Genomic DNA, 23,561 nt, shown 5'->3' on the forward strand with positions numbered 1-23,561 from the left:
CATGGTCCTGCTGGCCCCCTCTAGCCAGGACCTAAAGTATGCACTGGGGAGGTTCGCAGCAGAGTATGAAGCGGGTGGGCTGAGGATGAGACCCTCCAAGCCCATGGCCATGGATTCTCGACCGGAAAAGGGTGGCTTGTCCTCTTCAGGTTGGAGGGGAGTTCCTGCCTCAAGTTGAGGAGTTCAAGTATCTTGGGGTCTTGTTCACGAGTGAGGGGAGAATGGAGTGGGAGATCGACAGATGGATCGGTGCGGCTGCCGCAGTAATGAGGACGCTGTGCCGGTTGGTTGTGGTGAAGAGAGAGCTGAGCTGAAAAGCGAAGCTCTCGATTTACCGGTCGGTCTACATTCCTACACTCACCTATGGCCATGAACTTTGGGTCATGACCAAAAGAACGAGATCCCGAATACAAGTGGCTGAAATGAGCTTCCTCCGTAGGGTGACCGGGCACTCCCTTAGAGATAGGGTGAGAAGCTCGGCCATCCGAGAGGAACTCGGAGTAGAGTTCCTCGGGCATCGGCTGGCCTGAGAATGCCTTGGCCTTCCCCCGGAGGAGCTGGAGGAGGTGTCTGGAGAGAGATAAGTCTGGGTGTCTCTACTGAGTCTGCTGCCGCTGCAACCGGTTCCGGAGAAAGCAAAAGATGATGTTGAGAACGAAAATTATATTTAAACGTTTTGACACGTCTCATAAACATTAGATTCAGACAAAAAATAACTAAGGACTGCAGATAAAAAAAACGTATACAAATAAAGTTTCAGAGAACAAATCTTGGAGTATTTGGTACAGTAGCTTGCAAAACTGTGTATACCACTCAGACCTTTTTACATTTAGTCACATTACAACTATAAACTTTAACATATTTTTTTGAGATTTTATGTGATAAACAAATAAAAATAACGCATAATTTTGACAGAAAAAAAACAGTTTCTAAATGTTTTGTGAATAAAAATCTATCTCACTACTAGGTTTGAGCATGTAGACGTGTACATTTCTGCCCATTCGTCTCTGCAAAAATCTTTCAACCTCAGTCAGATTGGATGGATAGTGAACATCAATTTCTCGCCAAAGTCTCTCAATAAGGTTTAGGTCTGGGCTTTGACTGGACCATTCTAATAGATGAATATGGTTTGATCTAAACCAGAGATGTTCACCAGTAATTTTTTCCCTTTCTAGTCTCAAGTCTTTGAGGGGCAAATCTAAGTCAAGTCTCAAGGCTTTTGCCTAAATTCAGAGTTAAATCTCAAGTCTGTCATGACGGAAATACACTTTTGCTCATTAATACACATCATTTGATAATTATCTTTCAATCTTTTAATATTTATCAACAGTTATCATCAATTAACATTTAACTTACCTTAAAATAATCTTCTAGATGCTGCCTCAAATTATTTCAAATGTCAGATTTGCCCCTTTAGAAATATAAATAGGCATTTATGCGCTAAGAAAAACCTGCTGATGCTGAATTACTTAATTAAACCAAGTGTTTTTTGTGTTAGTTATGACTTTGTTAACACCTGTTTATCCCTGTCTTCATATTGTCCACCACCTTCACTATATATCGCACTAAATAGAGCTTGGAGGGTTTTCTTCTCCTCGCTCTGAGCTGGAGAATGTTTAATAATATTGGAAAACTGTTTTCTAAATCCACATTTAAGACATTTTTCGCATTTCTAAATAGAAAATGTATTCAAATGTAACATATAAATTACATCATAATGGATGAGGTAAAATGTAGTAAATAAATAAATGAGTGTGTTAAACTTCTGAATGAACAGAGCAGTAAATGTGTTTTTCACTTAAGAATCGTAACACAGGTCAGAGTGCAAGAATAGTAATAAACACGTATAAATCAGTTTTCAGGACCTTCAAACATCTAAATAACTACTGATTTTCTGACATGCGCTGGCCTAATATGGAAAAAATGTCATTTGAGCAATATTTAGGACTTTAAATTAGAGTTGCACTTAGAAGAAGATGCAGATACAGTTCAGCACAATGCAGCTTAAGAAAAGGTGAGCAATTAACCATACATTTTATATGAATTGATCAAAATTAGTTAGTTATGACAACAACACCATAATGGCTATAAAGGGGAATATAATAGAGCTAGCCACTAAAGGCACTGGCAATTAAGAACTACCTAAATTTGAAATAGCAAAAGGTTGAAGTGAAGAAAGCTAACATTAAGGAGGTTTTAAATGAAGATGCATTATGTTTTTCATGAAATGGATGGTTGTTCTAAGTCTGACATATATGCAGAGGTAAAAGTAATGAGAGATGCTGTCAGGGCAAGCTGACCTTTGCATGGGCACATGTGGGGGTCGAGACCGAGCCCTGCAGGTGTCCTCCCTGTGAGGAGACACTGAACGGGAGCGGTGCTGGATGGGGCGCTGCTGCTCTGGGACAGCCAACGTACTGCCCCGATCTCTCTCACGGGAGTTACGCTCGCCACCTACACACACAAAATGGACAGACATGGCAACAGAAAAATCATTCAGCTCAGTTTTGAGATTTATATGAATGCAAACATAAATTCACAATCAAGAAAAAAGTTAACACACCCAAAGCAAAGACGTTTATTTAATTAAAAATTATGCATCAGTTAAGAGAATTTTTCGACTCACTCCTACTACTACTACTACTACTACTACTGATGCAAATCTCTTGCTCAGTGTAAAACATCAAATCAGGATGTTTTACAAGCAAATAAACTGTCTGACTGTTTCTGCAGTGTCTCTGTCAGACTAGCAATTTAAAAAATGCATTTTGTATGCGCTTTCAGTGCCAGATGAACTAATAATCAAACATTTAACGACGGAGAACTGTATTTTTCTGTATGCGCTAAATTAAACAAAGGGCAACAATTTGGTATGAGACTGGGTTGAGGTAGTTTTTTTAGCGTGTTCCTGTTTTATTGTGGTTCATAGTATATTTTGAGCAGTTTTTTTTATTGTATTTATTTTATTGAGTAAATAATTTCAGTTGTCCTAGAATTATGACATCTGGAATCATTCAGTAATCACTCTCCCAAGTCTTTATGGTCCCTTGTTTACTTTCAGTTCCTTGTGTTTTTCCGTTGACATTGGATTTATCTCCCTTCATCTTTTTTATGTCACATAACAGCTTTTTATTCAGTGTTTGTCAACCTCTGGTTGAAAGTGGAATTGTGTTTGGGTCTGCAATTCACTTCATACTAGCAAGAAGCATACTACTGCTCCTTTTGTCATAACCCACATGGATCTGGCATCTAAAAAAGCCAAAATTGACCCTGAACATGTAGGACTCAGTAATTGGGTGCACATTAGATTGGTAAGAACTAAAGCCACTGCAGAAACAGGCAAACCGTGAAGACACTGGACCATTTTTGCTGGTCAAAAAAGGATTTAAAAAAAAGTAAAAAATATATATGGAAAAAAAGAAATAATCCTCTTTTCTGCAAGTTGTCTCCCATAAAAAGTGCATCAAGCTAGTAGGACTAAAAGCATGCAGGGGATTGAGAGTAAGTGAAATGACAGAGAACAAAGCAGCTCTGCAGTCTAACATGCACTCAGTGCTTCAGTAAGTCTATAGTCCAGCAGAGGAGGAGAAACAGCTCAATGCAGCTTCTGAAAAGGTCAGTACAAACTAAAGGGGTAAAGATCACTGTGGACAGTGCTGCTTTACAGCAGAATATGATGAATAGAAAATAAAATAGCATTTTAATATTATGCAAATTAAATGTTTTACTTCTTTATATGGGGGGTGGGAGGGAGAAAGAATGCAAGAAGAAGCTTCTCACCAAGTGCTGGACAACTACAAGCTACTACAAGGAAAAACTCAGTAATCATGTCCCCCACCCACCTTTAGTCCCACCTATCAAACCATCATCAAACTCTGTATCAATGATGCGATGAGACCCTGCATACACACACACAAACAGGGTAAGACAGGGTAAGGCTGGGAACTTGTGACATAAAGGAGATATTTCAGAGGGAGAGGTTATCTGGAGCAGACTAAACACATTACAGGTCCAATGACGTGTCTTAGAAGAACACTGTGTGCTGAAGGACGTACTCTGTAGTTTCTTGCTTGGACTGTCTCCGTGGACGTGTCGGCGTGGAAGGTATGGAGAAGGCTGAGGCAGGGGTATGGAGGACACGTCATGAGTCTGAAGTTTATACCAGTGGGGAGTATCGTCCAATAAGGCCGTCTCAAGTTCTATTAGGATCTGACAGGATAGAGATGGAGGAACGATAATGAGACTGCTGGAGAATAAGAGCTGGGAGCGATCAACTTTGTCTTTGTTTTAATGTTGTCAAAATGGTGGAAAAATTAAAATCTTAACCTTTTTTACCTGCTGTGGTAAAAACCTCTGGAGCATGGGCTATTTGCTAAATAAATGACCCACAAAAACAAATAATCTTGGTAAAATGTAAAAATAGAAGAAGTGTTGATCCCTCATATTACCTGCAAAACTATTGACACCTATTCTCATGTTTTGCACTGTGCTGACACGTCAAGCCAAGTGTGTTTATTGAGCACGTTTTCTATGCAAGGCAGAAACTCCAGGCGCCAAAAGATGAAGAACCAAAACCCATAGAACTTAAAAATATAATAATATCTAAAAAATGCTGTTAGGGATTTGACTTTAAATTCCAGCTGTGATCCATGTGTATTTTCTCTTATATCATCCTTTGACTCCAACGTAGCCCTGAAGACCCTCTTTGCTCCCTTAACTGAAATAAATTTGTTTCAAGGGCTGCAATTATACACACACCAGTGTGTATAAAGTGTATCTCAATGTGTCAGAATACTTTTAAACACCTAAGTTCAAAAGTTAAAACTCGTATAATATACATTCATTGCATACTGAGTGATATATTTGAAGTGGTTATTTCTGCTGATTTTGATGATTATGGCTTAAAGGTAATTATTATATCCACCTGTATACATACTCAAAAAAGCCTGTCATTTAAAAAAGCCTAAATCAAGCAACTTTCTGTACACTTCTACATAAAACACACATCAGAACAATGGCAGAAATTCTTCTCTACAGCTTTGGGTCAATCCAAGAGGAGGTCCAAAAAGCAGAAAGGTTCATTATTCTACAAGCTGAAAAGCCTCAGTTTGAACATGAAGCTACTCTATGTACTAAAATTCTTGCTTAAGATGGCCTGAACGATTCAGGCCATTAAGACACTTCTTAACCTAACCGTCAATCAATATTGGGCAATTGTCAGTCTAACAGACCTTCTTACCTACTGTAAAGATAAATGCTAATAATCAACCTTTAAGGTAGTAAAGCTATGTTGGGCTATTACATTTTAAAAATTACTTGAAGAACATAAGGATGTCATTATCTAATTTGAAAAGTTTACAAATGTATCACTAGTTATTGTTATTGACACAGTAAAGCACAATGGAGGCAGACTCATTCAATGCTGAAGTGTTTTCACGACAATAAAGCTGTTCATACATAAGGGACGGATAAAAACAGCCTTTATAGAGAATGTGCCAATGATTGTTGAGGTTTTAATGATAATTTACCTTTTAGAAGAAACTAGAAAACTCAATGACCAAGACCAATACTAGATTTACATATAAAAATCTAAGCATTTCTATGAGTCAAAAGTTCAGTCTTCTAACCACAGTGTAATTTGAATTCAGTATTTAAACTCATCCATTCATTCATTCGTTCATTCATTCATTCATTTTCCACGCTTATTCCATAGTGAATCATGGGGGAGCTGGTGCCTATCTCCAGCAGATAATCTCAATATTCCGTTTTCAATCTCATTCAATATACAGTACAGACCAAAGGTTTGGACACACCTTCTCATTCAAAGAGTTTTCTTTATTTTCATGACTATGAATATTGTAGCTTCACACTGAAGTCATCAAAACTATGAATTAATACATGTGGAATCATATACTGAACAAAAAAGTGTGAAACAACTGAAAATATGTCTTATATTCTAGGTTCTTCAAAGTAGCCACCTTTTGCTTTGATTACTGCTCCGCACACTCTTGGCATTCTGTTGATGAGCTTCAAGAGGTAGTCACCTGAAATGGTTTTCACTTTACAGGTGTGCCCTGTCAGGTTTAATAAGTGGGATTTCAAGCCTTATAAATGGGGTTGGGACCATCAGTTGTGTTGTGCAGGAGGTGGATACAGTACACAGCTGATAGTCCTACTGAATAGACTGTTGGAATTTGTATTATGGCAAGAAAAAAGTAGCTAAGTAAAGAAAAACGAGTGGCCATCATTACTTTAAGAAATGAAGGTCAGTCAGTCCGAACAATTGGGAAAACTTTGAAAGTGTCCCCAAGTGCAGTCGCAAAAACCATCAAGCGCTACAAAGAAACTGGCTCACATGAGGACCGCCTCAGGAAAGGAAGACCAAGAGTCACCTCTGCTGCGGACGATAAGTTCATCCGAGTCACCAGCCTCAGAAATCGCAGGTTAACAGCAGCTCAGATTAGAGAACAGGTCCATGTCACACAGAGTTCTAGCAGCAGACACATCTCTAGACCAACTGTTAAGAGGAGACTGTGTGAATCAGGCCTTCATGGTAAAATAGCTGCTAGGAAACCACTGCTGAGGACAGGCAACAAGCAGAAGAGACTTGTTTGGGCTAAAGAACACAAGGAATGGACATTAGACCAGTGGAAATCTGTGCTTTGGTCTGAAGAGTCCAAGTTTGAGATCTTTGGTTCCAACCACCGTATCTTTGTGCGGTGCAGAAGAGGTGAACAGATGGACTCTACATGCCTGGTTCCCACCGTGAAGCATGGAGGAGGAGGTGTGATGGTGTGGGGGTGCTTTGCTGGTGACACTGTTGGGGATTTATTCAAAATTGAAGGCATACTGAACCAGCATGGCTACCACAGCATCTTGCAGCGGCATGCTATTCCATCCAGGTTGCGTTTAGTTGGACCATCATTTATTTTTCAAAAGGACAATGACCCCAAACACACCTCCAGGTTGTGTAAGGGCTATTTGACCAAGAAGGAGAGTGATGGGGTGCTGCGCCAGATGACCTGGCCTCCACAGTCACTGGACCTGAACCCAATCGAGATGGTGTGGGGTGAGCTGGACCGCAGAGTGAAGGCAAAAGGGCCAACAAGTGCTAAGCATCTCTGGGAACTCCTTCAAGACTGTTGGAAAACCATTTCAGGTGACTACCTCTTGAAGCTCATCAACAGAATTCCAAGAGTGTGCGGAGCAGTAATCAAAGCAAAAGGTGGCTACTTTGAAGAACCTAGAATATAAGACATTTTCAGTTGTTTCACACTTTTTTGTTCAGTATATAATTCCACATGTGTTAATTCATAGTTTTGATGACTTCAGTGTGAAGCTACAATATTCATAGTCATGAAAATAAAGAAAACTCTTTGAATGAGAAGGTGTGTCCAAACTTTTGGTCTGTACTGTAAATAGAGCTGAACTTATATTATCAGTTAAACACAGCCATCAGTTAATGTGTTATTCTGTTAAACCTTTATGTTATCTATTATATGAATTATATGTATTATATGATTATATCATATGTTTGAGGTGTAGCCAACCTCGCCCAGAAATTCACTCTCTTCCTCCTGCACTCGGGGCTGATCCCAGACGGTGATCTCCAGCATGCGCTCTCTAAAGTCACGCCGGTGAACATGGGAATATATGAAAGTCTGGTTCCACTTTGGCTCAGAGCTCTTCTTCACTGTTTTAGTCCGTCGTTTACTCTTGTCGCTGAAACCCAGATGAGCAAAATACCTTTTAAATGTATTACAAAATAACAGCCATGGGTGATGGTGCTGTTAACCAATACATGTGAGGCGGAGTGATTAAGTTACAGAAAACGCATTTAACCTGCTTACCTCCTATCAGGCAGAAAATACATTTTGACGTATGGATTTCGAGGTCGGCCGTCTGGTCGAGGTGGTAGGTCTATGGCTTGAAGGACGTTGACAATCAACTGGTGACCCACTTTGTCATACCACAGCTTCACCTAAAAGATGTTGAAAAGTAGTTACTCTCCGCTAGCAACAAAATTAAGACCAAACACTTTCTTCTTTACTTACAGAGAGTTGTCCAGGCAGCACCAGAGGAAGGTCTCGAAGGGTACCAGGGCTTGTTGGGGACATCACTGATATAGAGGGACGATCCATCTTCTGGGATTCAAAGGAACTCGAACCCGCTGAGAGATGACAAAAACAAAGGTTCTTGTGAAGTATCATGGGACTAGAAAATGAAGTGAACAGAGAACTAGAACATTTTCTAGAGAAATTCTAAAGGTCCCTCCATGCCTTTTGGCGCATAACATCCAACAATAATCCCAATTATTTGCTTTTTATACCCCTTGACCTTTAAAACCTAGTAGTTTCCTGGAAACTACGATTATAGGAAGTGACCCATGAAAAAGGAAGGCTTTCATTTTTAAGAGTAAATTGGGCTTTATTTTGAAAGGAACATTTTGTTTAAATCTTGTTTAGGTCTATTAGTAAGACAGAGCCTAGTTTTGCAATAAACAAATCTTTAAATGATGTAGAATTGTAATTTGAAGAGTGTGGGTGGGTTTTATATTGAAAGACTAACATAATCTTGTTCAGACCACAAGTTCAGTTTTCTTAGTGACATGGAAGATAGTTGTGATTATTGCAAAATTATGAAATATTCAGAATCATTACATTTTATTTTAAAAATGCTTCTTTTTGCCTCAATTAGGTATTTGAAACCTCTAGTAATAGTCAATAAGATTAAGTGTTTATTGTGTATTAGTGTATTATTACTTTTGAGTATAGTATTATTTTGTTAGCTTTATTGTGAAGGCCCAAAAAAATTCCCTCTTTCATTTTTAATTTAAGTTCATTAGAAATTTGCATTCTTTGTTAATTGTTATATTACTTTTAAAAGAGAAGTCTCCTGTTTTGAAGGTAATTTGTGAACATTACAATGAAAGTCCATGTTTAAACTGCCCCTTCCAGGGACACATTTAGTACATGCAGTGCGATGCAGGTTATTACAGGTCCTTCTCAAAATATTAGCATATTGTGATAAAGTTCATTATTTTCTATAATGTCATGATGAAAATTTAACATTCATATATTTTAGATTCATTGCACACTAACGGAAATATTTCAGGTCTTTTATTGTCTTAATACGGATGATTGTGGCATACAGCTCATGAAAACCCAAAATTCCTATTTCACAAAATTAGCATATTTCATCAGACCAATAAAAGAAAAGTGTTTTTAATACAAAAAACGTCAACCTTCAAATAATCATGTACAGTTATGCACTCAATACTTGGTTGGGAATCCTTTTGCAGAAATGACTTCTTCAATGCGGCGTGGCATGGAGGCAATCAGCCTGTGGCACTGCTGAGGTCTTATGGAGACCCAGGATGCTTCGATAGCGGCCTTTAGCTCATCCAGAGTGTTGGGTCTTGAGTCTCTCAACGTTCTCTTCACAATATCCCACAGATTCTCTATGGGGTTCAGGTCAGGAGAGTTGGCAGGCCAATTGAGCACAGTGATACCATGGTCAGTAAACCATTTACCAGTGGTTTTGGCACTGTGAGCAGGTGCCAGGTCGTGCTGAAAAATGAAATCTTCATCTCCATAAAGCTTTTCAGCAGATGGAAGCATGAAGTGCTCCAAAATCTCCTGATAACTAGCTGCATTGACCCTGCCCTTGATAAAACACAGTAGACCAACACCAGCAGCTGACACGGCACCCCAGACCATCACTGACTGTGGGTACTTGACACTGGACTTCTGGCATTTTGGCATTTCCTTCTCCCCAGTCTTCCTCCAGACTCTGGCACCTTGATTTCCGAATGACATGCAGAATTTGCTTTCATCCGAAAAAAGTACTTTGGACCACTGAGCAACAGTCCAGTGCTGCTTCTCTGTAGCCCAGGTCTGGGGAATGCGGCACCTGTAGCCCATTTCCTGCACACGCCTGTGCACGGTGGCTCTGGATGTTTCTACTCCAGACTCAGTCCACTGCTTCCGCAGGTCCCCCAAGGTCTGGAATCGGCCCTTCTCCACAATCTTCCTCAGGGTCCGGTCACCTCTTCTCGTTGTGCAGCGTTTTCTGCCACACTTTTTCCTTCCCACAGACTTCCCACTGAGGTGCCTTGATACAGCACTCTGGGAACAGCCTATTCGTTCAGAAATTTCTTTCTGTGTCTTACCCTCTTGCTTGAGGGTGTCAATAGTGGCCTTCTGGACAGCAGTCAGGTCGGCAGTCTTACCCATGATTGGGGTTTTGAGTGATGAACCAGGCTGGGAGTTTTAAAGGCCTCAGGAATCTTTTGCAGGTGTTTAGAGTTAACTCGTTGATTCAGATGATTAGGTTCATAGCTCGTTTAGAGACCCTTTTAATGATATGCTAATTTTGTGAGATAGGAATTTTGGGTTTTCATGAGCTGTATGCCAAAATCATCCGTATTAAGACAATAAAAGACCTGAAATATTTCAGTTAGTGTGCAATGAATCTAAAATATATGAATGTTAAATTTTCATCATTACATTATGGAAAATAATGAACTTTATCACAATATGCTAATATTTTGAGAAGGACCTGTATAGTGATTTCCACAAGAAACTCTGTTTTTCTTATAAAAACACATGAAATCACCTGTGATCAACTGTGCGCAGTTAAAAAGCCATCGCTACTGTCAGAAACATTTTTGAACCAGGAGTTGCAGCCAAGCCTGGTGCCTGTTGCCTATTTATGCTTTTATTTGTAAACCTTTCAAATCAAAACAAAGTAGATTGCAGATCAATTAACATGACAGTCTTTGAGCTGAAATCTATGACTATGACTGGGGAAGCAGCATCAGAGCCAGGGACTTAAAAAAGCTCAACAAGGTGATAAAGAAGGCTGGCTCTGTTCTGGGGACTCCTCTGGAACCTCTGGAGATCATTGTGGAAAGATGGATTCTTCATAAAATGAAGAACATTATGGAGAACCCTGAGCATCCTCTTCATGAGACTGTCCTACAACAACAGAGTGTCTTCAGTCAGAGGCTTCTTCAGATCTGCTGTAAGATGGAGCACTACAGGAGATCCTTCCTGCCCACAACCATCAGCATCTACAAATGGCTCTTTGAAGAAACCTGCATAATATGAGCTACAACAATATTTAATTTCCCTTTGGGATTAATAAAGTATTTTTGAATTGAGTTGAATTGAATGACTTAACTGCGCTGTGGCTAGATTTGACAGAAAACGCTAATTCTTGCATCAATAGAGAAATTGCCTGGAAGTGTACACATTGTCCTACAAAAGTACAAACAATTGTGTGAGTAGGTTGAAGTTTGTGGCTGTGTGGGCAATTTAAACAGAAATCTTTTATATTAATTCAAAATTATTTCTTTGTTCTGCAAGTTGCTACTCACACTGTTAGAAGTCTTGTTTCTTTTTCTTACACAATCAGAAATCTGAATTGTGTTTCTAGGCTGGCTTCTCCATATATTGCACTGCTCTCTAATTATGGCTGACAGCAACAAACAGTTAAAAGAAAATGTAAGAAACACTTACTGGACTCTAGTGGAGGATGAGGGGACCCTGGGATTCTCGGGATGTCTCTGTAAAGGGTAACTAGTCAGAATACATTCAAATTCACATACACTATATTGTTCATTGTTTTTATTAGCATATTTAAGTGTTCCTTTTTGCAAAATGATTAGTAGCAAACACTTGAATGGTGAAGAATGAAAAGGTCATCCATAAAAACAGGCTTAGGTAACACTGTAGGTAGGAGATTGAAAAAAGAACATCTGGAAAGGAGGATTTTTCTGTTGGACCATTAGGATTTCAGGGAAGACACACGGCAAAGGGGCTCCACCCATTAAATCTACTTACTGATATGCTCTACAGACTTTTCTCAAAAGGTTTTTCGACACTATTCGACTGATGGAGCTTTTATACAAGAAGAAAAATATCAAAGGTATCTGTCAGAATAAAACCCATACAGTTCCTTTTTCACTTTAAATGGACTAACTACAAATTGATAACATTAGCCTTACCCTATTGGCCTTGAAACTACGATCTCCACTTGAGGTTCAGCTTTGGATTCAAGGATGATGTTGTACACTTCTTTCTTAGTTGCTCCTGGCAATGACTTCCCATTCCACTGTAAGACCTCGTCACCTGGAAATCAGATAACCATCAGATGATTCACCCTGAGGTTATATCTGAATTTGTTTATCAGGTGTAAAGGTGTACTATAAGACAAAGAGATTAAGATCATAAAAGCGGTTTACAAAGGAGTTTTATGCAAAAGTTGTTGTATAAGGAAAAATGGGTCGTGCATATGTATTCACCGCTTTATAATCTGATACACCTAATTACCATTTGTTGAACCAGTTACATTTGAAGGTCACTATAATTAGTCAACCTGTGAGTAATTTAATCTTAGCATATTTATTACAAGGTTAGTTCATAAACAAGATCACAAGCTTTAAACGTCTCACAGAGCTCTGTTCAATCCATCATCTGAAAATGGAAAGAGTATGGCACAACTGCAAACATACCAACACATTAATTAGAAAGCCAGCCAAAAGGCCCATGGTAACTCTGGAGGAAATGCAGAGATCCACAGCTCAGATGGGAAAATCTGTTTTCAGGTCAGCAATCAGCTTTTCACTTCACAAATCTGGCCTTCATAAAAAAGCTGAAAGAAGAAAGCCACTGTAGAAAGAAATGGTAAGAAAGTTCCACCTGCAGTTCACCACAAACCATTTGGGGGATACAAATGATGAAGACTTCCCTCTGGTTAGATGTGCTAAACATTAAAGTGTTTGGTCTACCACACTGCACATCACATTGAACACACCCCACCACGGTGAAATGTAGTGGTGACAGCATGCTTTGGGATATTTTTTAAGGAAAAATGCGATAAACTTCCAATGATATAAATCCTTTTGAGAGGCTCTAAATATTTTCGTGTAAAGATTTGATGCTGAGCTTTTCAGAAGCCCTCCTACTGCTAACCTATTGTTGGTGTTTAATTTCCCTTTTTTTAATTACTACAGAGCAAACTCTAATTTGGCCACCAATCCCATGTCAAATAACAGACATTTGCAAATATTAGATAAATGTTAATTGTATGAGAAATGATTAGACCCTTAAAACAAAGAAAGATTTCTATCAGTCTGCTGTGAGGCAGATGTAAGCCCTCAGTCTAGGTACAGTAACAGCACACTTAACTGATGTCATTTGTCTTCTAATCTAAGTTTTAGTTACAGTGCAAAGCTGTACATTTTATTTCAAAAGTTCATGGCGTAGAACGGATGTTCTTAATCCATCTCCTAAAACCAAGTGCTATTAAACTTTAGTTAAAAAGACAGATGCTATACAGTGCATATAACGGTGTTTCAACAAAATATGTCACTAAGACTTCATAAAAATAACTAGAAATTAGGTCAGCCCATGAAGATAGTAATAGTATACATAGGTGTGTGGCGACAGTATATCTTGTTGAATAAGAAATAGCATTTTTAAATAACATTTGTGATATTAATTTTGTAATAGCAATCTTTCTGCTATATTCTCCAGCTTCTAAAATACAGGGTATTAGTCAAAGTTAATGTATCAAGAATGTGTAAATCATGACAAATAAATTGGCCCAATAATTGAAAACATTTGGCAATTTTTTAGCAGCATTTTGTTTCATCCAATAACTATTAGGTTTACTGTCGGCTTGACAAAACTCTTACTGGAGACAACTAAGTCTGCTTATGTAAAAGATATTCTTGGAAAAAAGAAATGTGTAAAACCGATCTTTACCTGCACGCAGATGTCCCACAACATCTGCCAGGCTCCCTTTTTTGACTTTGGTGATGAAGGCCCCAAGTCTCCCAGACTCCGTAATCTTTCCTCCAACAACCTGCACACAGATAGGATGAGAATGTGCACAACAGGGCAGTTTAGGCCACTCCTTAACCAGGTCTGCAGGCTCGCTAATCTTTCCTCAATTTCACTTTGTCACTCTTGCCAAATAACAACTCTTTTTTCCATACTGCTGTTTATTATTAAGCAAACAGTAGAACTTGAACTATTTCATCAGAGGTTCTGCAGATGCTTTCAGCCTCTGTACTACGCAGCAATTCAGTTGGTCAGGATAACTTATGAATTTTTTTAAAAGCTACTCAAAAACACGTTTAAAACTATTAGATGTGCCAAATTTAGCCATTAGTCTGATTTCCATGTTCAGTCCCAGGAAATTTGAGGGAGAAAAAAAAAAGAGAAACATTAAGAAGAGATGAAATAAACAACACAATGCATCAACAGTTGTAGATTAACACCAAGAACACAAGTCCTTGTCAAACCTCACCACAAGACAAGAAACACACAGCAAAATAAACAATCAAAGACATGGTTCACAGATTTGGTGTTGCTTCAGATGGCGCTAAATATGAATTAAAAAAAATGCAAATCAGGGTTGTCTAAAAGTCTAGCATTGACTCATGCCTAAATCAGGTCAAATGTGAGGCTTCTGTTGCTCAATAGGGTGTCGTTGGGTAAGGTGTTGATCAGTAAGTCTCATATTTAAGGACAATGATTATGATGTCCACATGTATGCCAACACAGTCATTAGTTAACTGCATTTAAAGAACACCTTGTACCTTAACAATGGCAAAAGATGTCTTGTACATAAACCATGAAGTATTGAGTTTGGAGCTTCACTGTTCAAGGATTATTTTCTACTTGATTCATAAAAAATAAATAAAGTTAAGTCCAAAATATTCATACTCCTGGCAAATATGGATTTAAAATAATTTTCATTTAACTAAGAAGTTTGTTTTATTTTGAAACTGGGATATCTCAAAATATAATAAAGCAATGTCAAAAGAACATCAATTTTCAAACAAATAATCTTTATGTTTTTATTTTTGTTTTAATAAAAAAGTAATGTTGAAAACTATGTATACCCTTCTCAATAAATCAATGGAAAATCTTTATTTGCATCACAGGAATTAAATTCTTCTTATAATATTACATGTTCCCACTGATATTTTGATCATCACCCTTAATCTGACCATAATCTTTAATCTATTCTTGAATACTTTTGGGCTGAACTATAGGTACAAGTAACATTCCACTTTTTAAATATTGACCTAATGTGCAAGCCCGTCTCACACCAAACTCCACTGTTCAGTTTTAACAATGATTACATTGGCTCCACAGGATATACAGTACATTTTTACATTTAGTTTAAGGACACAGTCTTCTCTGAAAGAGGAAAAGAGGTTGTGCTCTTACTTTTAGGCCCAGCAGTGAGCCAGCCTCGCGGGGCATGGCCGACCTCTTGCTTAACGTGATGCGCCCAATCAGGTGGTCGCCCTCTTTGGATGGCTGCCACGTAACTGGATGCTGCGGGGAAAACAGCACAGGAGAGTTAGGGTGTGAAATATGATGTGTAAACCTCTCGACAAAACGTGGTTCTAAATAAATTTAACTTTGATGTTCAGATCATAAGCATAATATAAGTTTACACTCACAGTATTGGCTCGTTAAACCCTTTTATACTTACATGCCACACCGTAGGATCTAAAGGATGACAGTCCAGATCTCCTGTCAGGACAGAGAGCAGGAAAAGCAGAGATTATTAATCCTGTTTTTGCCTTAGGTTGTCATCCATTGGTGAATGATTGTCATCAGTCATCCACCCATTCATTCACACATTCACACACCGACAGTGATAAGCTTCATTGTAACCACAGCTGTCCTTGCAGACTGACAGAATTGAGGCTGCCATACAATCAGTGCCACCAGGCCCTCTGACCACCATCAGCAGGCAAGGAGGGTGAAGTGCCTTGCCCAAGGACTGAACAGATTCAATTCAGGAACAGGCTCAGCATCCTCTCCTACCCCCAGCCAAACACATTGCTCTGTATCTTTCATTGTTCCTGTGCCTAAGAAATCCCAGTCCTTGACACTTACCTAGACCTGTGGCCATCACATCTAACATCCTGGAGGTCCTAGGGAAACTTCTTCTACCCAAGCAAGCAAACAAGCACATTTAAAGACCCACTGCAGTTCGCTTATCTCCTCAGAGTTGGAGCTGCCATGCACCTGCTTCAGCAAACCCACATTCATGGACACAGCATGCAGCCCTGTGAATATCATCTTCCTGGATTTCTCCTGTGATGAATCTGCAGCTGTCAGGTGTATCAGAAATGCTCAAATACTCAGGTTATTGGCAGTAGAGTGTAAGCTAGGGCATAAGCCAATTACAGCTACTGTCAGGCCCAAAATGATTCCCAACCGTGGCAGATTTGGCTTTAATGTAATCTTTGAATTTCACCTACAAGTTTCTTCTGACTGGAAGTAATACAAGCATTCTGGAGCGGCCCAGTCAGAGTCCTGACTTTGCATCTGATAAAACATAGGGTAAACACAGGGTGATGGCAAGCGGTCCTTCCAACCTCATGGACTTGGAGCTCATCACCAGTGGAAACATACATAAAACTGGTCAGCAACGATAAGAAGGGTTTCATTGCTTTAATGCCAATCACGATTTTTCCACTGATTACTGAAAAGATGTAAATAATTTTCATCATGCAATTTTATTAACATGTGAATTTAAACAGATAAATTAATTATTTCCAAAATTTATTCTGCTTTTAATTTTTTTTATTATGTTTTGAGAGATTCATTTCCTATCACAAACTGACTGCTCGGTTTAGAGAAAATTATTCTAAATCTAAATCAGCCAAAAGTATGAACAATTGTGGGTTTAACTGTAGACGTTTTTACAATCACTTAACAATCATGAAGTAATTTGCACATCCACTGGGTTTAGTCAAACAATTTAGAGATCACAAAGTTTGATGCCTAAAGATTCAGTGATGAATGTGAGAACAAATAGAGTAAATGTATTTTGATGATGTATGATATCTCTTATATTTTTACTTATAATTTAATGCACAAAAATACAATTCATGGTTTCATGTCTAATTTATTTTATTTCCATTGAATTGTGATTTATTTTACCACAACACTCCTCTTTTTTGCCCTGTTAATCTTTAACTGGAATGCAATCAAATCTAGACTTTTACCTTTAACTTGTCTCACACTTTGACAGAGTGACTGTGGCTTAAAGTGAAGAGTAGTCATTTAAAATCAAAGGTTGTGGGCTCGATTCTAACCCCCCTTGGGCAAGGCACTTAACCCAATCAATCTGTGTATTGGTGTATGAAGGTGAGTGCGTCTGTGAATGTGGATCCAGTGAAAAATCTCTTGGAGTGGTTGGTATGAGCAGTAAAGCACTGTATAGGTTCAGTGAATTTACCATTTATTTTGTAAATTTGCTTATTTGACATTAAGACCTATGCTATGCTCTGGTGCCAAGACAACGGCAATGCATTGCCACCAGCATCAAAATCATAACAACTGATATAGTTTCGTCAAAAAAGAAGAATTCAATAATCATTTTTGATCAGAAGAAACTTTACAAAAACTTTTTAAGCTCTTATAAAAACACAAGAGACATTTAAAACACACGTCCTCATTAGGTGCCCGCGTGCTAATGAGTATTTAAAACAGCTAATAATCCAAATCTACACTATTTACCCATTAGTAGAGTTGTAGTAATCTGGATTAAAACAGCCCGTTTCTGTCACCGATGAGAGTGATTAGCTAATTGGGCACAGCTAACTCTACCTGCTGGCCCTTGAAAGCAACTATTCCTGCAGGTCTTGTCTTAGCAACCTTGAGAGTGCAGTATGCAGCCTGTAGCCACAGCCGGGCTTGATTTCAGACGGTGGTCCATGCTTGGCTGTGGCAGCTGGACGTTTGCTGAGCATTACGTAGCCAGCAAGCCAGTGACCTAATTCCACAAATCTGCTGGCCTAAATCATTGGGACTCTTCGAATAAATGAGAGCTGTTCTCAGAGCAGCAGAGTATATCCGCATCACCGAGGTGTAGATGACATGCAGATATAGTAATGCACACTGGGCTGGGTATTTGCAACATCTGTATCACTTGTCGTTTACTTTTACTGTCCAAACACTGAAAGTCCTGACACTGTAACAGTCTCAGAGGTTAGAATCTCACATTTCAGAAATTCTATTTATTTCACCACATTCATTGTTCCGGTAAGTGTTTTTCTTGTTTTATTAAATCTAAGAAGCATCTCAATTACCCTGTCTTGATGCATCACCTTTCTTTTGGCTAACAACTCTGTCATAGGTTGAAAAATGTGTCTGACATTTTGCCCAATCAATCAGTGTTGTCTGCATTCGCTGCAGATCAGATTAGAAATATCCATCTAACCAATTACCCCATTGATTCTAGTTTCACAAGCACAGAATGCACAATAGTGTGTTTGGGCATGGCTTGGACATGATGAGAAGATAGCAAGTAGAAGGCTCAAGTTTAGTTTGAATGCACTAAACAAAGAAATTATCAGGGTTAACCGAGTTAGCTGCCACACTGTAAAAGTTGAGAAAAAGGGTTAAGAGAGAAAAGGTCAGATTCAGAAAATAACTATTACAACAACTGTCCAATGAAAGCCAAAAAGGAAAGGATGGCATGCAAGTCCAGAGAGATTTAGATTAGTAAGTTATTGGACTGAGCACATCTGTCTGACTGACCTTTCTCGCTGACACTTTCCATGTCCACGTCCTCACAACTGGTGTACTCGGGGGTGGACCCGCCCTCTTCTTCTGAGCTGCTGATGGACATCTGCCTCTTGTTGATTCCGCGCTTGCCTTTGTATGCCCGTGGAGGGGGCGGCCGCAAAGAATCAGACTGATCCGAGCTCTGAGAGTCTTTCCTCAGCAAGTGATCCCCACCTTTGTCCCGTGTTGTGCCAGTGTCCGGGCGGGAGTTGTTTGAGCCATGATCATTAAGCACTGGCCCTCCAGTCTGGGGCCCTGATTTCCCTCCACCTCCTGTAGGTGGAGGTCCGCCACCCGTCCCCATGGTCCTGTCACCAGTGAAGGCTCGGTGGTTCTCAAGGAGGTTCTTGCGGTCTCCTTCACCACCTCCACTCCTCCTAGCTAGACGGTTTGGAGGTACATGACCTCCCCCTCCTCCTCCTTCACCTGGTCCCAACCCAACCTCATTGATCGCAAGATCACTGTGCCGCCGCTCGTGCCGCACCTTGGACACCTTAGCGTGCATTCGCATCTCCTGCTCCTCTTTTTGCGGTTTTACTGGATATCGCGCCAGGTTGGGGTCACTCCGATAACGATTCTGGAACTCCTCTTCACGGCGCTGCCTCTCTCTCTGTTCCTCATCCTCTGGACGTCTGCGGTGCATGCCTGAATGTTTCAGGTTCTCCTCGCCATCCTCATAATCTTGAGAATGGATCTTCTCCAATCGCCGTCCGTCTCTTAACTGTCGCTCTCCTCTGTCTCCAGTGCTCACACGTTCATCCAAGGATGACTGAGACTGAAGCTTGCCAGGAGGTCTGCGACCACTGCCTCCACCCATCCCTCCTCTCCCATTTTGTTCATGGAGGGATACCGGCCTTTTTCTGGGTCAGAAGAGAAAATACTCTTTAGCTCATTTATTCTAAACACAGACTTCTAATAATAATTAATTAGATCCTATTTTACTTGATCTTTCCATGCCTAACAAAGCTTTGCAATGGAATAACAATTATTAACCAGTTAAGATATACAAGAATAAGAGAAGCTTTTTTACAGAATCTGTCACATGGATTATAATAATAATATTAGTCATAATAATTTATTAGATTTATAGTATTAAAGAAAACCAATGACACTTTAAAAAGCATGAGTAGTACAGAGTTGAAGACCTTATTAAAGAGATGAGTTTTGAGGAGCTACTTAAGAGCTCAGTGATATGGCATTGCTATGTTTCAGAAGGTGAGGATGGAAGGCTCGTCCCCCAAAAATAAGAGGGTTTCTGCAAGAAACCCATGAATGAAGGTCTTGAAGGCCTAGGGCTGAGGGTTTTGTAGGTGAGAAGAATGATCTTCTAAATATTAGTAACCTAGCAGCTGTGTTTTGCATATACTAAAGTTTGACCAGTGCTTTGTAAGACTTCCCATTGAGGACTCCACTGTACTAATCTAGGCAAATTGTAACAAAGGCCTAGGTCAATGTCTAATGCCATTGCATCACAAGGCATTACTGAACTATTTTTCTTGTGCTCTTATTGTCAAAATGAAAAATGGTTTGGGCTGGATATTAAGTATAATGATGAAGACATATTGAGTCACATTTTTTAGTTGTATGTCTTACTTCTCTTTTGGTGGTTCACTTTGGGAGCGAGAGCCAGGCATGGTGTTGCCAGCCTTGGCAGTGATGACTCTGGCCGACTGCGTCTCGTCCAGTGGTCCTGCGTTTGTGCTAGATGGCGGAGCTTGGGATCTGGAGCGGAGGAGCTTCCTGTCACGCTGACCCTCACCTCCTATGGCTGGGTCTTTCAAGGAGGTGCCCAGGGTCCCGGGCCGCACTCCTGACCCTGAAAACCATTCTCCTGATTTGGTGAGAATCTCCTGTTGCTTACGGCACAGGTTGCAAACCCACATTACCTGAAGGGGTTAAAAGGAAAAACACGTTTTACAGGACCATTTCAGTAGAAAGAAATAAGTAGTCTCACGCCACAGGAGAAATCATTGATATATATTACTGGATTGGACATCACCTATTAGCCGCTATAGATAGTAAGGTGCGCACGCAGGCGCCTTTGCTATGGATTGAGTCAGGTCAACAAAACCATGCTGTTTCAATGCGGGATGAGCATGCATCTGTCAAAAAACTGCCATTGCGCCCTATTTTCTTATCCGATTTTTATAAAATGTGGCTCAAGACTAAAGACAGACACCCCCTGGCACCCTCCTTTCTTTTTCTGAAGTTGTCTGTCACAGCAGTGCAGAAACACACAGAGACAGCCACATAGGAAAGGAGGAGCAGAGAGGGAGAGGATAAAAAAGAATAAAGCACTGGCTGCCAATGCAGAAAAGTGCAGGAAATTAATATTTATTCATAAGGAAGCAGGTAAGACATAAATGCTAGTGGCTTAGACTGAAAATGTTAGCATAGTCTTTGCAGAAGAACTCGCTTAATTCCACTTTGAGGAACCTAAGGCGGCTAAAATAAACTTAATAAAACAAACGTTAAGTTTTTACAAGGACATCGCAAATTTTAGAATATGGTTAACAAACAGAAAGTGGAAAGATACTAAAAGATACTAAAATCTCCAGGAATTTAGATTCCGTGTACCTGTCATAAACTCTACTACGAAAATTACATTTCATGTCAATTATATATTGTTTACATTCAAGTCAAACTGACATGTCATTCAACACAGAACTTTAATGGCCTTTAAAAAGAACCAGTTTTGCTGGCTTCTGACGCTGCTTCTGCAGCAGCCCTGACTCAATGCAAAGCAATGGCGCGTGTGTGTCATGCGATAGTCATGTCCAACCCAGTAATATATATCAATGGGAGAAATGCAATACATATAAGTGGTTTGGTATATACATGAGATTAACTTTGCAACATAAAAAAAACGTAAAACCTACTATTATATAGACCCAGGAACAATAACTGAAGAGCAGTTCATGACAGATGATGTTTCATTTTAAAAATGTTTATTAACATTCATTCTTAAAAATGCCACTCTTCCTGTCAGAGCAAACATTCAGAACAGAGGTTGTAAAGGCTTCAGTAACTATAAGAATTTCAGCAAATTTGGTAAAAAGAAAATAAATAAACTTTGCAATATAAAAGGTAGGTTCAACAGATGTTTAGTTGAAAACCCAACATAGAAATTAATTCAAAGCAACAAAGAGTAAATTCTATTTTGGATTACTGAGTGTTTCTTAAAAAAACTAATGTATCAAAAACACAATAGCTGGCAATTTGTATTTCACTGATATTTCTATGCTCTGTAAACTGTCCACCTTTCAGTGCGAATGTCCTGATTCAGTACCGTCCAGGTGCACTACTCCTTTAAACCTAGAGCTGGTCTTATTGATTGTAAATCTGTGAGAAAAGTGCAAAATCTGCACAACACATGAACATTTTGGAACATTTAGTACATGTCTGTAGGTACTGGTCATTTAGTCCCTTTTTCATTTCGGACCTTAATTGTTTTGATCATTTTGTGCTTGAAAAAGTGAGAATCTGCAACTCTTCATTTCCTACCAACCATAAGTTGGTTCAAATCCCACAAGGGGAACGTTTTGTACCTGAAAACCAATGATCTAAAGCAATTTTTGATGTTCTACTCATACTCTGCAATAAATAAATGTGTTTTTTTTGGCTCCATTAAATAGTGCCTACTGGCAGAAGTTCGCTTACGGTTTATTTAAAATACAGTTTCAATTCAATTCAGTTACTTTATATAGCGCCAATTTACAACAAAGATTGCTTTTTTTGCACATTTAAAATGAGAAGTTCTAAACTTCTTTTTTTATTAGTAAGTTAGAATCAAACAAACACTGACAGGGAAAAACCCTACACTACTTGAATATCAGTCAGATGGGATATGAAATTCTGGAATAGCTGAAAACATCTTAGTGAAAACAAAGTTAAAATCTACCTAATTAAACTTTGCACTACTAATACAGCCCTGTAGCACATCCAATCTGTGTTTAGATTAATACATTTTGTTTTATTTGGGTATGTAAGGAGAAATATTTGCTTTTATGATAAAAAGTATTTAGCTCTGTAGAGGAACACAATCAGAAAGCTATTACATCAAAACTACTCTGGTGTGTGCTTTTAAGTGTTGCTGAACAAGATGGGAATGATTTTTGTAATGCATGTGCTAAAAACAAAAAAGAAATTTCATTCTTCTACAAAAAAACCTGCAAACCTCAAATACTCACATGTAGCCATGGCTACTGAATATCACTTCACTTCGCCTGCACAAAAACAGGATTTATCTCCCTCCACATTTATAATCCCTCTGGTTTATTTCGCAGAGAATAAATCCAAAGAAGCGAGGAAACACAGACGTCCTATGTGTTCCACAACATAACCGCTGCACAATACAAAAACACCTCCTTGGCATTTAAAAAAACTCCAAAAAGCAACTCCTTGACAGCTGCTGAAATGCAGTTAGCAGTCAGTTTAGCATTTAGCCTTCAGTGTGCCAAAGCACATTCATCATGGCCTGATTGAACCCAGTTGGCGCATGTCCAGACTAATCTAAAGCTAAATCAGCTGCTCGCACACCCCACAGCTGTCAGGCTGCTTCCCAGCCTCACACCACCACCTCTCTCTCCCTCTGACTTTCTCCTCTTCTGCTGACGGCCAGCAGATTAGCAGTGGCCAGTAATTCTTTCATTTTCTCACCATTATTCAGCTCATCATCAGCTGAAAATACTCGCGCAGAATCCACAACTTCCCACTTCCAGTGTTTCCCCTCACTTCTCCAGTGTAACCATTAGATAAGGTTATATAAGTTAGATATGAACCTCAGATTACTCAGATCCTGTTTCTCTTCTCACCAGAGTTAGACACCAAGCTGCACCCCTTAAATGAAAATGTTTTTTAAAATTAATTTCATTTTGATTAAGGTCCATTTGATCCATAAAGCACAGATTTATTGATGCTCAACCAATGTCAGTCAATCAGTCAGTCATT

At 39.3% G+C, this 23,561-nt stretch overlaps 1 protein-coding gene across 21 annotated transcripts in view; it reads right to left on the minus strand.

Annotated features, from left to right (window-relative positions):
• The window catches only part of rims1b (regulating synaptic membrane exocytosis 1b), a 107,700-nt gene that overhangs the window by 38,584 nt on the left and 45,555 nt on the right, over window positions 1-23,561 (minus strand). For 19 of the 21 annotated variants that reach the window (XM_047365035.1, XM_047365053.1, XM_047365051.1 and 16 more), the window contains 13 exons: window positions 20,205-20,497; window positions 18,585-19,471; window positions 15,520-15,560; window positions 15,249-15,359; window positions 13,773-13,872; window positions 12,011-12,134; window positions 11,523-11,569; window positions 8,055-8,170; window positions 7,851-7,981; window positions 7,551-7,722; window positions 4,056-4,209; window positions 3,843-3,899; window positions 2,301-2,454 (listed from right to left, as the gene is read on the minus strand). In XM_047365035.1, coding sequence (XP_047220991.1) covers window positions 2,301-2,454; window positions 3,843-3,899; window positions 4,056-4,209; window positions 7,551-7,722; window positions 7,851-7,981; window positions 8,055-8,170; window positions 11,523-11,569; window positions 12,011-12,134; window positions 13,773-13,872; window positions 15,249-15,359; window positions 15,520-15,560; window positions 18,585-19,471; window positions 20,205-20,497 — 2,387 coding nt within the window. Of the gene's footprint in view, window positions 1-2,300; window positions 2,455-3,842; window positions 3,900-4,055; window positions 4,210-7,550; window positions 7,723-7,850; window positions 7,982-8,054; window positions 8,171-11,522; window positions 11,570-12,010; window positions 12,135-13,772; window positions 13,873-15,248; window positions 15,360-15,519; window positions 15,561-18,584; window positions 19,472-20,204; window positions 20,498-22,801; window positions 23,088-23,561 lie in introns of those variants that run through there. The other 2 variants (XM_047365049.1, XM_047365036.1) reach the window with 2 other exon arrangements.

This window comes from Girardinichthys multiradiatus, chromosome 5 (assembly GCF_021462225.1).
Source record: "Girardinichthys multiradiatus isolate DD_20200921_A chromosome 5, DD_fGirMul_XY1, whole genome shotgun sequence".
Lineage (NCBI taxonomy): Eukaryota > Metazoa > Chordata > Actinopteri > Cyprinodontiformes > Goodeidae > Girardinichthys > Girardinichthys multiradiatus.